The sequence below is a fragment of the Chiloscyllium plagiosum genome, unplaced genomic scaffold (genome assembly GCF_037043375.1).
Source record: "Chiloscyllium plagiosum isolate Xiang-an unplaced genomic scaffold, Cpla_swu_hap1 HiC_scaffold_28, whole genome shotgun sequence".
Taxonomy (NCBI): domain Eukaryota; kingdom Metazoa; phylum Chordata; class Chondrichthyes; order Orectolobiformes; family Hemiscylliidae; genus Chiloscyllium; species Chiloscyllium plagiosum.
Genome location: NW_028270166.1, coordinates 36818080 through 36831070, shown reverse-complemented (window position 1 = coordinate 36831070; position 12991 = coordinate 36818080). Strand labels below are relative to the sequence as shown.

At 41.3% G+C, this 12991-nt stretch overlaps 1 protein-coding gene across 1 annotated transcript; it reads right to left on the bottom strand.

Annotated features, from left to right (window-relative positions):
• Window positions 1-1093: 1093 nt before the first annotated feature.
• On the bottom strand, window positions 1094-9005 carry LOC122565085 (perilipin-2-like). Its single transcript, XM_043720718.2, has 7 exons — window positions 8943-9005; window positions 5481-5676; window positions 4664-4743; window positions 3387-3624; window positions 2999-3183; window positions 2022-2159; window positions 1094-1444 (listed from the first exon to the last, which is right to left on the bottom strand). The coding sequence occupies exons 1-7, from the start codon at window positions 9003-9005 to the stop codon at window positions 1094-1096; spliced, it is 1251 nt and encodes a 416-aa protein (XP_043576653.2).
• Between the last annotated feature and the right edge of the window lie 3986 nt (window positions 9006-12991).

Genomic DNA, 12991 nt, shown 5'->3' with positions numbered 1-12991 from the left:
TGTTGGACTGGAAGGGTGTACAAAGTTAAGAATCACAACACCAGGTTATATTGGAAGCACTAGCTTTCCAAGCACTGCTCCTTTGTCACCTGATGAAGGACCAGTATTCTGAAATCTAGTGCTTCTAATTAAACCTGTTGGACTATAACCTAGTGTTGTGTGATTTGTAACTTCTAACTCCATTTCAATCATATTGAAACTGCCCACTGTTAAGTGAACTAGTTTAATTCAAAAACTATCCCCTAAACTCAGTTTTAGTTATGGAGTGGATATTTGCACAGTGTGGATAAGTGCAAGTTACAGCAAAGCCAAGTGGAAGGGACAGGTTTCAATTTTTCAAAGCCAGGACAGATTTATTTTTAATGTACACTTACATTCTGCAATGCCTTAGTGGGAGTGACATTACAAATTCTTCAAATATTTGCATTGTCAAAAGGCTAAAACCTAAAATTTTGATATGTCAAAGTTAGGAAGTTGTTTTACAGCTGAAGTTATAGGTTATTTATACTCTGGCTCTAGATCAAACCACCAGCATAATGTTTGATTTTTTTTTTTAAAAAAGGCAGTTAGGGTTTATGGGAAATATGGCATGGTGGCAAGATCATGCATGCTCATTCTGAACAGTGAAGCATTATGAAATGCTAATGCCCCACACTCCTGCTCCTAGTTACATTGTAGAAATACATGCTCCATGTCTGTTCATTATAGAGGCAGCTACCAAGTGGCAGTCTGCTACAGAAGGAATAAAGGTTTAGTTTTGAAAGGAGCATTCTGACAACAAATAACTCATGCTAAACTAGAACCAGCCAACCCTCTAATCAATGATTTGGAGGTCAGTGTATTGACTTTTATATGCCACTTTATTACAATTACCACCATTAATTGATATTGAAAACAAGCAATTGTTACTAGAACAGATGGCTATCATGAACTCAAACTAGACAAATGAAAAAGTTGCCTCAAGAAATTTCATAGAAGCATTCATTTAAGTTAGCATTAAAATTAACCTGTTCTACAGCTGGATTTCAAGTGGTAGCAAACGTGAGAATTCTAGCCCAAAAACCTCATTTATTTGGGTCAGTACCAGGCTGCTTTACTTCATCGATCCCAGAGGCTCCTGATCATTAGTCAGCTGTGGGATAAAGGGTCCCACCAGCCAATTCAAGGGGGTGTTGTGAGCCAGATAATCCATCACCCCATCCATAGCTTCACGAATCTTCAGCATTTGCTCTTTACTCTGGATCAAGAGTGGTGTTGACAATTCTTGGAATGATGTGGCTGATGAAAGAGCGTTGTAGAGGTCTTCTGCCAGTTTACAGACATGCTGCACCTGATTTTCAATATTCTGGGGCAAACCATGAACATTTGAAGACAACATCTGGCAGATGGTGTGAAGTTTAGAAGAGAGATTCTGAGTCACAGCCAGTGTTTCAGATTCAACTTGCTGGAATAAGAAAAAAAAAGTCAGTCAGTCTTCAATCCACACTTGCTCAAACCTAAATGTTTGATTGGGAAGGCAAAGTAGTGCAGTGGGGATGTGACAGTGAAATAAAGTAGGTAGCTGCAGAAAAAAAAGCAGCTGCTGGAAATCTGAAACAAACTCAATGCTGGAGAAATTTAACAAGTCTGGCAGTATGGAGATAAGAATGTTTCTCTCCAGTTGTCAGACTGGAGAGTGTAGTTTAGAAAACTTGATATCCTAGAATGGTTCAGCTTTAAAGGGCAATTACTGACTGATCATGTATTATTTGGTGAAAGTATGCCAAGTTAGAGACCCCACTGGTTGTTTGCTCTTTGGCAAGCTTTTACTGCATTGATTCAGCTCAAGGGTTTGTGCTGACTGATTCAATTCACTGCACAAAGCATGAAACCATGTACTGGTTCAGAACAAGATCTGAAATAGCAATGCTGATAGTCATTTCTGGAGAGTGGTCTAGGTGGAATACAAGTGTCCTTCATTGAGATGGAGGCAGCATTATGAAAGTGGATATTACTAGCAAGACTGCCTTTACACTACTTACTTCAGTTTTCTCAGACAGGTCTTCAGCTTGAAAATTAGGCTGTTGCTTCTTCCAGTCAAGCAGAAGCTGATTCAAATTTACTCGAACATCTTGTAATTTGAGTTGGGCTGATTCTGCACTTTTGTTGGCTGTTTCAATCTAGAAGGCAGCAGTTCACATTTTAAAACTTTTGCAGTGGAGAAGATTAGTCATCCCTCAGAAACCAAGCCCTTTATCCCTGGGTCACCAAGTATGAAGTTCCCAGTTTACTCATCTTTCAGATGAGTTGAAGCAGGGAGAAAGTTTCCATGCTTTATTTACTACAGATTCTAGCAAAACCCGAACAGAGACACTACAGAGAAGTAACTCCCGTTAGGAGCATAGGGAAAATGCTTTATTGCTCCCCAATCTAGAGGATTTGCTAACATGGTTTTAAGATGAAGATTGTTCTTTGATCTTCAAAAGACTTACTTGCAAGAGGCAAAACAAGTAATTGGTTTAAGAGTCATAGCTTTAAAAAAAAGTTAAATTTCAGCCTGAAAATCAATTACATTGGGAAGACAATTTCTTTTCTTGAAGGTGGAATAGTTTCTGCCCAAGGAGAATGAGATGTCAGCTACTTGCAAGTGAATCTCCATTAAATGGACCCCATTGCCATTTTGTCCAGTTTACTCCTGCCTACTTTGGAAGGTCATTTTCTCATTCTTATCCATCATAGGATGGAAATATTTCAGACCATGTTTTGGTTATTGACCCTTGGTTGGTAAAGTGAATTCACTTGTTATGCATCAAGGAAGACACCTAGTTAATATTGGCAGAGGTCAAAGACCCTGAACATTTCCAATAGTTTAAAACTCAGCCATGTTGGTACAAGCTATTTTGTTCAGGCACTAAATAGAAGTTATAGCACTGAGACTCCTCAAAAATGATTGGATTCCAGCTGAACTATGCAAATTAGTACAGCTAATATGGTATCCATGAACCAGTTGTTTCCTTACCAAATCTACAAGATTGTGGAGATGAGAGAGCGTCTCCTGGCCATTCTGCTTTGCTTGCTGCATCTTGGCAATGGAGTACTGGTATGCACGACTACGAACTTTGGAAGATAAAGATCCCAAGCGCACATAATAACTCTGTTCTTGTGGCAAAGTGTCTGAACATTTGGTTGAAACAGCCACTTCAGCTGAAAGAATTTAAACAGTTTTAGTTACAGGCATATTTGCTCCACCCTAGGAGCATTGGTTTTCCTTTGTCACTGTTCTAAATAAAAAAAATCTGGTTCCTAGAAAAAAGGAGATAGCACTATAGCAACTTAGGATTACTAAAGCCAATAGAAATTTAGGACCATCATGGTTAAGCAACCCAGAGAGAGATTTATATAGTTACCTAGTTCTTCCTTGGTCATTGGAAGATAGTGATCAACCAACTGCTCCGATTTGGAGAGAGAAATATCTATGCCAGTGGTTACTAGATGACCCACAGCACTTGTACCTTCAACCACAGCTGCTTTAGTTCTTTCCAGATTGCCTTGTACAGCAGCTGCAGTCATGTCCACAACTCCCACAACTGATTCTTTTACATCAGCCATCTTAGTTGTTAGCAGCTTCTTAGTTTCAGGAAGAACCTGCAATAGAGGCAGGTCAGCAGTTAGGTTTTAAAAAAAACGACAGTTATGTCCTTAGACTCCATTTAATTCTCAGTGCATTTTCAGGAGGAGTTTCAGATATGATGATTTGAAAACAAATCTGTAAGAGTACAAATTCCAGCATTTAGTGCAGTGTAGATAATCTACACAAATTTATTGGTGTAGATGGGGGACAACCAGATTATATCCCACTGCAGCAAATTGCTATTGAATTCCAATTCAATCTGGAATTAAATTTTTAATGACAACCATGAATTCATCACCAGTGGTCAGAAAGAGCCACCTGGTTCAGATTTTATTTAGGCTTTCCTTACCTGGAAAAATCTAAATACAACCCCAGACCTATAACAGTGTTGTTGAATCTTAAAGCCTTGGAGCAATTACAGACAGGTAATAAGTACAGCTAGCCAATGCCCTCATCCCATGAGGAAATAAAGTCCTTATTTGTAGGAGTCATTTGGGCTGCTTAGTTAGATAAAATTCACAAGGTAGTTAGTATAGAACTAAGGAACATATCTGTAAGCCTTTAAGTATACAGAAAAGCTGACAAGCTCCCACAGGCAAGTTAAAGCTGTTCAGATATGGAATGATACTAAAAAAGCAATTGTGACTGATTAAGTGACATCAGCAATTATAGAGTCATAGAGGTGTAAGCACAGAAACAGACCCCTCACTGACTTGACAATGCCAACTAGGTGTTGTAAATAAATCCAGTCTTTGTTAGCAGTTGGCCCATATCCTTCTAAACCCTTATTCATATACTCCATCCAGATGCCTTTTAAAGTGTTCCAGCTTCCTCCACTTCTGACAGCTCTTTCCATAGACAACCCTCTACCCAAATACATTACCCTTTAGATCCATTTTAAGAATCTTTCCCCTCACTTTGAACCTATGCTCTAGTTCTGGACTCTCCCACCTTGGGAAGGGAGACTATTTATCCTCTCCATGATTTTATAAACCTCTAATGTTACCCCTCAGCCTCATTTCTTCCCTCCATGAGGAATCAGGCAGCACCAACCTGGTCTGTAGCTTGATGAAGGATAGGCAACTTCTCCAGCTTGTCCAAACCTTTACAGGCATACTCATTAGCTACTGCAACTGGAGGGGTGTCAAGTCCAGGACAAAAAATTGTTACTTCATTGTTAAGTAATAATACTACTACAATGTAATGACATTCAACTATGTGTTCAAATTAGCATCAAATTCTGATCAGATCAAAGTTTATATGGAGATGGAAATTTTGCCAGTGATTCTTGTGAACAGTGACTATATTTAATCATAAAAATGACAGTCTAACATTCATTAGACAAAGCACCTGTGTGCTTAAAAACAACAAATACTACCAAAGAGGAGAGTGAACAAATCAGACTTTAATATTAATGTGCAAAACTGGCAGGCAGATCTTTGGAACGTAGACCCAATGGCTGAGGGTTTGGATCCAATGTTCTAAATGATCCACCATTTTGGATCTCCTTTGGTAATCAGTCCCCAAAGTTGCAGAAGCAGGCCATTGGGTCCACTAGGAGGAAACCTGAGCACCTGGAGAAAACTCTTGTGGGGAACTTGCAAACTCCACATGGACAGTGAACAAAGGCTGGAATTGAACTCTGTCCCTGGGGCTTGAGACAGTGCTAGGCACTGAGCAACCATGCTACCCCTTATCTAGATTGTTGGATGACATTCAATTATACCCAATAGAATTCATTGACAATGAGAAAAGCCAATTGATTGTGGTTATCACTTGATAGAAAGTGACATTCAAACCAGAAAGCAGTGTGGATCATGTTATGCAATTGAGCAGTAAGTAGTGCTCCTAGAAATAAGACTTTTCTTACTTTGAGGTTCCAGCTTGTCTATAAGAGGTTTAGCACCACTGGCAGCAACAGTGACTATGGTCTTCACTCCCTGCTCAGCAAGGTCACAGATAGTCTTTACTGCAGGATAGCTCTCCTTGGTACTTGTATATGCAGCAGATACTTGGTCACAAGCAGAACTCACAAGTGGTAGACTAGTCACTCTGTCAACAACATTCTTAAAAAAAAAGAGACAGGATTTGTTAAAGATAGCTATAACAATTTTGTTCCCTCAGAGGTGGTAGTGTAACCACAGCTTTTATTTGCAGAAAGTGACCTAGCAGACAAATAGGAAAGATGTATTTAATATTTACAAAAAAAAAGGGTCTTGATTAGATTAGGGATTTAAAGTGTTTAGGGATAAAATTAACCAGCTTCTACTCAAGTCCACAATAGATGTTGTTCTAATATCAGATTGAAGGCACAGACATTGTAATAGTTTAGGACATAAATTTGGGAGAGTGTACTCTAGTACTAACCCAGTTCAAATCACAAGATTTAAAGCAAGAATTAGTAGCAGTCTTGTCAAAATGTGACACCACTGTTTAAAAAGGGAGGTGGACAAACGTGGGTAATTATAGACCAGTTAGCTCAACTTCTGTAGTTAGAAGAGTGCTTGAGTCTGTTAAGAAACTAGCAAGGCATCAAGACAGAATTTGTCCCATTGAGTAAATGCAGCATGGGTTCATGAAGTGCAGATCATTAAAATAGTACGTGAACAGGCTTTTGGCCCAAAAAGTCCACACCAACCCTCTGAAGAATAATCCACCCAGATCCATTCCCCTACTCTATTTACCCCCGACTAGTGCATCTAACACTATGGATAGCTTAGCCTGGCCATTCACTTGACCTACATATCTTTTGCATGGTGGGAGGAAACCCATGCAGACAAGGGGAAAGTGTGCAAACTCCAGTCACCCAAGTTGGGAGTTGAACCATGAAGACACTACAATGGACAGTGGGGACCTAGATGGGAGGTATCTCTTTCCCAAAAGAGATTGTGGTGTCACAAAAAGCTGCTGCACAAGATAAAGATGTAAAGGTGATACAGGCAGTGTATTAGCTTGGATAGAGATTGGTTAACCAACAGGAAGCAAATAGTGGGAATAATGAGTGCTCTCTGGTTGGTAGAGACTAGTGGTACACCTCAGGGTGAGGTGTTGGACCTATGATTCAAAGTGGAGAACCAGTGTCAGTTTGCAGATGACACTAAAAGGAGAGTGGTAGGCAAGGTGTGCCCAGGACTGAAACTTTGCAAGAGGATGTTTACATGAGTGGGCAAAGGTCTGGCAGATGGAGTGCCATGTTAATAGAGGTGGAGTCATCCATTTCAGTAGGCATAACAGTAAAGACGACTTTAGTGGTAAGAGCTTGCAGCACACGGCAGAGACACCTGGGTGTCTTTGTGCATGACTCAGAAGGTTGGTCTGCAGGTACAAACAAGTGGAATTTTGTCCTTCACTGCTTTTAAACAAATTCCTCTAGCAGAGGTTTTGTTGCAGCTGTAAAGGGAGCGGTAAGACCACACCTGGATCACTGCATGCAGTTTTGGTCTCCTTACTGCAAAGGATGCACTGGCACTAGGGAGGGTACAGAGGTTCACTAGGTGGATTCCAGAGTTGAAGAGGTTGGTTTATGAGGAGAGATTGAGTAGACTGGGATTATGTTCCCTGGAATTAAGGATGAGGGGGAATCTATTGGAAGAGGTTTAAAGAAAACAGGAGTTACAGGTAGAGGGTATTTCCACTGGAAAGTGAAATTAGGACAAGAGGACATGCTTCAAAATTGGGGTGGTGGTAAAAAAAAAAACAAAACAAGAAGAAGAAATGAAGCATATTTAGAGTTACAGGAATACTTCACCCAGAAGGTTGAATCTATGGAATTCCCTGCCTAGTGAAGTAGTTAAAGCTTCCTCAGTAAGTGTTTTTAAAACCAAAAGTTTTTTGAACAGTTTAAAAAAGTTAAGAGGATGGGTGAGTGGAATGGAGGCCAGAAGACCATGGCAGCGAGAGCGAATGGCAGCGAGAGCGAGAGCCAAATCCTGGAGATCAAAGGCAAGTCTAGAGTGGTACTGGAAAAGCACAGCAGGTCAGACAGCATCCAAGGAGCAGAAAGATGACATTTCAGGCAAAAGGAAGGAGGCTGGGAGTTGGAGGTGGAAGGTAGCTGAGAGTGCAATAGGTGGATGGAGGCAAGGGTGAAGGTGATGTATCAGAGAAAAAGGTGAAATGGATTGGTGGGAAGAATTGATAGGAGACAAGTCTTGAGGACAGTGCTGAGCTGGAAGCTTGGAACGGAGGGGGGTGTGCTCAGCAGCATGAAAAATGAGGAAACTGGTGGAGAAGTCCACATTCATGCCTTGGGGGTTGAAGGGTCCCAAGGCAGAAGAGGAGGAGTTTTCCTCCAGGAAACAGGTGGTGAGGGAACAGCAGTGGAGGCAGCCCAGGATCTGCAGGTCCTCAGAGTGGGACGAGAGTTGAAACATTCAGCCACAGGGTAGTGAGGTTGATTCATGTAGGTGCCCCAGAGATATTCTCTGAAGCAATCTGCAAGTAGGTATCCAGTCTCCCCAATGTAGGAGAGACCACAACAGGAGTGACCAGTACAGTAAATGCCATGTGGAAGTGCAGGTGAAACTTTGATGGATGTGGAAGCCTCCTTTGGGACCTTGGTCAGAGGTGAGGGGTGAAGTGTGGGCACAGATTGCCATTCCTGCAGTGGCAAGGGAAGGTGCCAGGAGGGGAGGGTGTTAGGGGACATGGACCTGACCACACAGTCAGAGGGAACATTCCTTACAGAAAGATGGGGTGGGGAGGGAAATGTCCCTGGCAGTGCTGTCAGTTTATAACTGGCAGAAATGTCATCAGATGATGCAATTTATGCAGAGATTGGTGGGGTGCAAGGAAAGGACCAGGAGTTCTGTTCTTGTTGCAGTTGGAGGGATAGGGTTTGAGGGCAGAGGTGCAGGACATTGATAAAGATACACTGGAGGGCATCAGCCACCACACAGGAGGGGATATTGTTGTCTTTAAAGGAGGCAGCCATCTGGTGTGTTCTGTAGTGGAACTGGTCCTCCTGAGGAGATACAGAGGTGAAAGACTTGGGAATAAGAGCCAGAAGCATCAGTTTCCCACTCTTCAGATGCTGCCTGACCTGCTGTGCTTTTTCAGCACTACTTTACTCCTGCTCAAAGTTATGTTCTTATTGTACAATTGGCAGAGTATCAGACAGTTACTCAAGTCATTTATACAAATTGTGAAAGGGAATGTGAAGAGCAAGCATCTAAGAGATTTTTGAATATAGCAAAACATACACAACTAGAGAAAGCTGAGCTTCATCTTCAGATGAAGTTAAAGTTTGGAAAAACAGTTCTCAAAGATTCAAATTACAGGTCATGAACTAGTTTCACACTGAAAGCGAGTGTTTCTTCCATAGAAGCTGTACCTGTTGGTTGCCATTTTCTTGGCCTGCTGTAGTTTCAGTAGCATTTCCAGTTACTGATGCCATCATGAGCTGCAAAAGTCTTGGAAAACATTTCAGGTTTTTTTAAAACAATAGCAACCTTCTAAAACCACTCCACAAGCATCAATAATATAAAAACAGAAAAATGCCTTGGAGGCAACAATACACTGGACAACTTAGAAAGTAGATCTGTCTAAGTAATGTAGACCCAGAAGCATAACTACTACATATTTTTTAAAAAATATTATTCTAGCAAAAGTTTACTATTACCAAAAGTGAGTGTTTATTATTATTTTTTTCTCTCTTACCAATATACAATGAACAAAAACTCCTTACTTCCTATAGATATGGTCTACTCCTCTTTTATATGAATGTGTAGTGCATTTAAACACCTGCTCTCATCAGCTGAGGAGGCACTTGTTCAACTAACCAATAGGAATTCACGATATGGAATAACCTGACAATTGTTAATTGTATTGAGCCTCAGAAGCAGGGATTCTCATGACTATCTGATAGCACACCATTGCAATAAAATTGAAGGAATTCTCAAGTAAGTGATGATGTGAATGAAATTATTTTTAAAAATGATCTTGAAATCTCTTTTTGTAAGAAAGAATATTGCTCACAGCAGGACTGAGCCAACTGTGAGGTGAGGTTCAATGCCTGTTATCTCTAACAATTGGTTATGGATCCAAGACACTATCCCCACCCTCAACCTCACTCTAGTTGTATCCCTCAATTATCATGCTTAGATGATAACAACAAGGTTAAAGAATAAATTGCGCCTTTGGTGTAGAAGAATATTCTGAGTGCTTCACAGAGCCCACACAAAAGAAAACAGCAAACAAAATCAAAATACTGCAGATGCTGGACATCTGAAATAAAAACACGAAATGCAAAATATACTCAGCAGAGCAGACAGCATCTGCAGAGAGAGAAACAAAGTTGCCCTTTCAAGTCAATGGTCTTTCATCAGGATTGACAGAAGTTAGAAATTTAACAATTGGTAAATGATTTTAAACACAGAGAAGCAAGATGAAATTAAGTAGGATTTTAGGGTAGGAGAGGGAAGTAGTGAGAATGAGCATTTGACTGGAGCCATCCAAAGTTTAGAGTCTTGAAAGCTGATGATCTTAAATAGTTGATTGAATGAGGAATTTACATTATAGGCAAGAGTTGCAGGAACAAAAGGTACTGGAGAGGAAACTTTCAAAGCTTTAGGAAGTTTGAGAGATAATAGAAAAAGCTATGTAAAATATGTAATGCAAGTTTGAGAATTTTAGTTCGTAGCGTTGGAGAATTGGCAGCCAATGTGCATCAGCAGAAACCATGGTGTTTAATTAGATTAGATTAGATTCCCTACAGTGTGGAAACAGGCCCTTCGGCCCAACAAGTCCACATCGCCCCTCCGAAGAGAAACCCACCCAAACCCATTCCCCAACCCTATATTTACCCCTGACTAACGCACCTAACACTGTGGGCAATTTAGCATGGCCAATTCACCTGACCTGCACATCTTTGAATTGTGGGAGGAAACCGGAGCACCCGGAGGAAACCCACATAGCTGAGGAGGCTTTAAATGCGTTGAAGTTTATGAGGTGATGAAGGATGGGAGGCCAGTTCAAGGATAGTCAAATTTGAAGCTGAGAAACACATAGTTACGGATTTCAGTGACACATGTTGAAAACAAAAGCAATGGTCTTTGGGATTGAGAGGATATAGACCCCAACTCAGGATAGAGTTTAGTAGGGGATCTAAACTTGTGAATGACCTCAGTTAATGTTTTGAATGCATGTGACCTTTTCTTCTAACTCTGTTTAAACTCTGGTTAACTCTCCAATGTCCAATTCTTTGTGTTACTTTCATGGAGAGATCATGATGAAAGCAGGGCAGTTAAAGCCAGTCATTATTATTGTGCATGTGGATATTTTGTGAGGAGGGTCTTGTCATAGGAAGGCATCATTCACAAGTTGAACTCTTGCCTTATGCAATAATCTATACATTCACAGGCACGGTCATACACTTTTCACCCAAGGTAGATCAGCGCAAGTTCTAATTAATGAGAATTTAGAAACTGGCGATCAGAGATTTTTAAAAAATTCATTCATCAACAGAGAGTGTCATTGGCAATTTATTGCTCATTACTGTGTGAGAGAAGAAATTCCTCCTCATCTCTGTTTTAACTGAGTCACCCCTTACTCTGGGATTATATCCACTAGTATTTGTAGACTCTGCTACAAGGGGTAACAACCTCTCCACATTTACCCTGTCTAACTCTCTAAGAAAGGTATGTGTTTTATTTAGGTTGACTCTCTTTCTTCTACACTCTAATGATTTCAGGCCCAACCTACACAACCTCTCCCCATAAGAGAAGCCCTCCATAATCAGGATTAATCTAGTGCACCTTCTCTGGACTGCCTCCAAGTTGGAGGTAAGGGCATCAAAACTGTTTACAGTGTTCTAGATGTGGCTTAACTAGTGCCTTGTATGGTTTTAGCAAGATCTCTTTTTGTACTCTATTCCCTTTGAAATAAAGGCCATCAGTCCAATTTCATTTGCATTTCAGTGAGTGACACTACTAAAAGGATAGCACACGTAAGAAAGTGATCACACTGCAGATTAGAATTGTGCAGGCAAGGTGAGAATGGGTGACAGCAGGCAGTCTGGGAGAATGAGGCAGGTAGTGGAGGAGTCCCCTGAGTGTACCCTACTTGCTAATCAGTATTTCATTCTGGAAACCATGAGTGTCATGGTTCCTCAAGGAGTGCAGCCAACACCGAGTCTATGGCACCAAATGTGTCTCAGCTGTACAAGCAGAATGGAAGGGCAACAATGATGGGGGATTTCATAATCAGGGATCAGACAGGCTTTTCTGCAGTATCAAACATGACTCCAGGAATGATATGTTTCCTCCCTGATGTCAGGGTCGCTCTGCCTCCCACTTTGCCAAGGACATGCAAGTCCTGGGCCTCCTCCACTGCCAAATTCTAGCCACCTGATGCCTGGAGGAAGAATACCCTTTGGGATCCTCCACCCACACAGGCTCATTAGTTTCCTCATCTCCCCTTCCCCCACCTTATCCTAGATCCAACCTTCCAACTCATCACCAGCCTCTTGAACTGTCCTACCTGTCCATCTTCCTTCCTACCTATCTGCTCAAAACTATCACCATCACCCCCCCACCTTCATCTACTGATCACATTCCCAGCTACTTTCCCCCAGGTCCAACCCCCTCCCATTTATCTCTCAGACTCCTTGGGCCCCCCTCACATTCCTGATGAAAAGCTTATGCTCGAAACGCCAACTCTCTGCTCTTCGGATGCTGCCTGACCGGCTGTGCTTTTCCAGCACCACACTTTTTGACTCTGATCTCCAGCATCTGCAGTTCACTCTTTCTCCCTCAAGAATATGTCGCAACTGCAAGACATCCTTCTTGGGGAAGATGTTTATCCGTAAATCATTAATACCATTGATACAGGTTAGGAGTGGGATGAGGTCCTAAAGATAGGGAGTTAGAAAGGAAATTAAAAAGCAGGATCTCAAGAACAGTAATCTCAGGAATAACCCCAGTACCATGTGCTCGTGAGCATAAGAGGAAGATTGAATTGAATGAATGGCTGGAGAACTGGTGCAGGAGGAATGGAATCAGATTTCTGAGGCATTGTGCCTTGTTAAGGGCAGGTAGGATCTGGACAAGCTGGATGGGTCAAATCTTAACTGGACTGGGACTGATATCGCACACGGTAGTATGTACTAGTGCTGTTTGGGTTGGCTTAAATAACCTGTCAGAAGAACAGGAACCTGAAGGTTAACTCAAATTGGAAGAATGTGGTTAACAGGAAGTGACAAGCTGTTCGGGAGACGAGGACACAGGAGAAATAAAACCAGGCCTTGAGTACGCTTCGAATGCAGAATGATGTACAAAAGACAAAGTTAAGGGAACTCTACCTGAGAGTGTTTGCAACAAGATAAATGATCTAAAGTCAGAATTAGAGATAAATGGATATAATCTACTTGCCTTTACAAACCTT